Source organism: Austrofundulus limnaeus, unplaced genomic scaffold, assembly GCF_001266775.1.
Source record: "Austrofundulus limnaeus strain Quisiro unplaced genomic scaffold, Austrofundulus_limnaeus-1.0 Scaffold2795, whole genome shotgun sequence".
Lineage (NCBI taxonomy): Eukaryota > Metazoa > Chordata > Actinopteri > Cyprinodontiformes > Rivulidae > Austrofundulus > Austrofundulus limnaeus.
The window spans coordinates 6,137-8,669 of NW_013955197.1; the positions used below are offsets into that span (position 1 = coordinate 6,137).

The window sequence follows — 2,533 nt, forward strand, 5'->3', positions numbered from 1 at the left end:
CACACACACACACACACACACACACACACACACACACACACGGTCTAGTACAGCTGTCTTTATGGGGACATTTCATTGACTTCTATTCATTTCTACAGCCTAACCCTAACCCCGAATGAGGACCAGGCTTTGTCCAATAAGTACTCACTGGTCCCCACAAATAGGGGTGTATGCTAAAAATGGTCCCCACATAGTAGTGAATACCTGCCCACACACACTCTGTCAGTAGTTTACAGCAGCAGCTCTGTGTTTGTTTGACAGAAGTCCCAGATTACAGCCTGAGGGTTTCCTACATGAAGGACCTGGTCCGGACTCTGCCTCTGCCAAACTACAACACCATGGAGCTCCTCTTCAAACACCTGCGCAGGTGAGTTACCCTTCAGACAAGGTCTAACTCCCTCAAGACCAGGACTAACTCCCTCAAGACCAGGACTAACTCCCTCAAAACCAGGACTAACTCCCTCAAGACCAGGACTAACTCCTCCAGACTAGGACTAATGCCTACAGACTAGGACTGTCACCCCTCTAGACCATGGACTAACCCCCCTAGACAAGGACTAATGCCCTCCAAACCAGGACTAACCCCTCCAGACCAGGACTAACCCATTTAGACCAGGCCTAATCCCCTAGACCAGGACTAGCATCCCCTAGTCCAGGACTAACGCTCTCTAGACCAGGGCTAACCCCTCCAGACCAGAAMTAACCCCATAGACCAGGACTAACACCTCTAGACCAAGTCTAATCCCCTCCAGACAAGGACTAACCCCTCCAGACTAGGACTAATTACTCTAGACCAGGACTAATCCCCTCTAGACCAGAACTAACCCCATAGACNAACCCCTCCAGACTAGGACTAATTACTCTAGACCAGGACTAATCCCCTCTAGACCAGAACTAACCCCATAGACCGGGACTATTGCCCTCTAAACCAGGACTAACTTCTTTAGACCAGGACTAATGCCCTCCAGACCAGGACTAACCCCTCCAGACCAGAACTAACCCCATAGACTAGGACTAATACCTCTAGACCAGGACTAATCCCCTCTAGACCAGAACTAACCCCATAGACCGGGACTAATGCCCTCTAAACCAGGACTAACCTCTTTAGACCAGGACTAATGCCCTCTAAACCAGGACTAACCTCTTTAGACCAGGACTAACCCCTCCAGACCAGGACTAACCCATTTAGACCGGGCCTAACCCCCTAGACCAGGTCTAACATCCCCTAGTCCAGGACTAACGCTCTCTAGATCAGGGCTAACCCCTCTAGACCAGAACTAACCCCATAGACCGGGACTAATGCCCTCTAAACCAGGACTAACCTCTTTAGGACTAACCCCTCCAGACCAGGACTAACCCATTTAGACCGGGCCTAACCCCCTAGACCAGGTCTAACATCCCCTAGTCCAGGACTAACGCTCTCTAGATCAGGGCTAACCCCTCCAGACCAGAACTAACCCCATAGACCAGGACTAATACCTCTAGACCAGGACTAATCCCCTCTAGACCAGAACTAACCCCATAGACCGGGACTAATGCCCTCTAAACCAGGACTAACCTCTTTAGACCAGGACTAATGCCCTCCAGACCAGGACAAACCCCATAGACCAGGACTAATACCTCTAGACCAAGTATAATCCCTTCCAGACCAGGACTAACCAGCAGTCTTAGTTCTGTTAGGTCTAGTTAGTCCTAGATAAATATAAATTCAATCTGCTGTATTTTAAATCATGACTCAGCATAAAAACTCTGTTAAACAACCTGATCCTTTGAAACCAGAACCTGAACCGGACTCTGGACCACTCAGTTCTGTCTGTAAACCCCTCTGGTTCCGTTGGTCTCTTCTCAGGGTGGTCGAGCACAAAGACTCCAACAGGATGTCGGTTCAGAGCGTCGCCATCGTGTTTGGACCCACGCTGCTCCGCCCGCAGACCGAGTCCGCCCACATGACGGTCTACATGGTCTTCCAGAGCCAGATCGTGGAGATCATGCTCAACGAGTTCAACACCGTCTTCTCCGAGACGTAGAACCCCTCCAGAATCACGTGGAGACMTTTAGAACTCTTCAAACGCATCCAAGAACCTCCAGACCTCGACTGAAACCAAAGTCCAGGTTTACCACTAAGACAGTCCGAACCCTATAAAGGTCTGGTCTGGTTCTGAAGAACCCAGATCCTCCAGCCCTCGGACTTTGTGTTTTATGTTATTTTTATAGTGAACTTTAAAAACTCTTAAAGGGATTCAGATCTAGACCCTGCGGGCTGCTCGAGACCCGGCTCTAGAAAGGATCTGCTACGAAAGGAACCCCAGCAGAACCCTGAGCTGCTTGTGGAGCGCACGTTCTTCTCTTTCAGGGTTTGAAACCTTCAGAATCTCTGTAGCTGTGTTTCCATTGACCATGAAAATGCGCAAATTAGAATTTCGAAAATAAATTAGCTCGATGGAAACACGTCAATTTTCAAAAATATTACGTTTTTCGACAAAATGTTTTTGCTCTAGGATGAGGTGGTTTTTCGGCCATATCGAAATTGGTG

At 48.9% G+C, this 2,533-nt stretch overlaps 1 protein-coding gene across 1 annotated transcript in view; it reads left to right on the forward strand.

Annotated features, from left to right (window-relative positions):
- Positions 1–2,049, forward strand: part of LOC106511441 (rho GTPase-activating protein 15) — a gene marked incomplete at its 5' end in the record, with an annotated part of 7,572 nt that extends 5,523 nt beyond the window's left edge. The window contains 2 exon segments of the mRNA XM_014000198.1: positions 262–367; positions 1,850–2,049. Of these exon segments, the coding sequence (XP_013855652.1) occupies positions 262–367; positions 1,850–2,027 (284 nt within the window).
- Between the last annotated feature and the right edge of the window lie 484 nt (positions 2,050–2,533).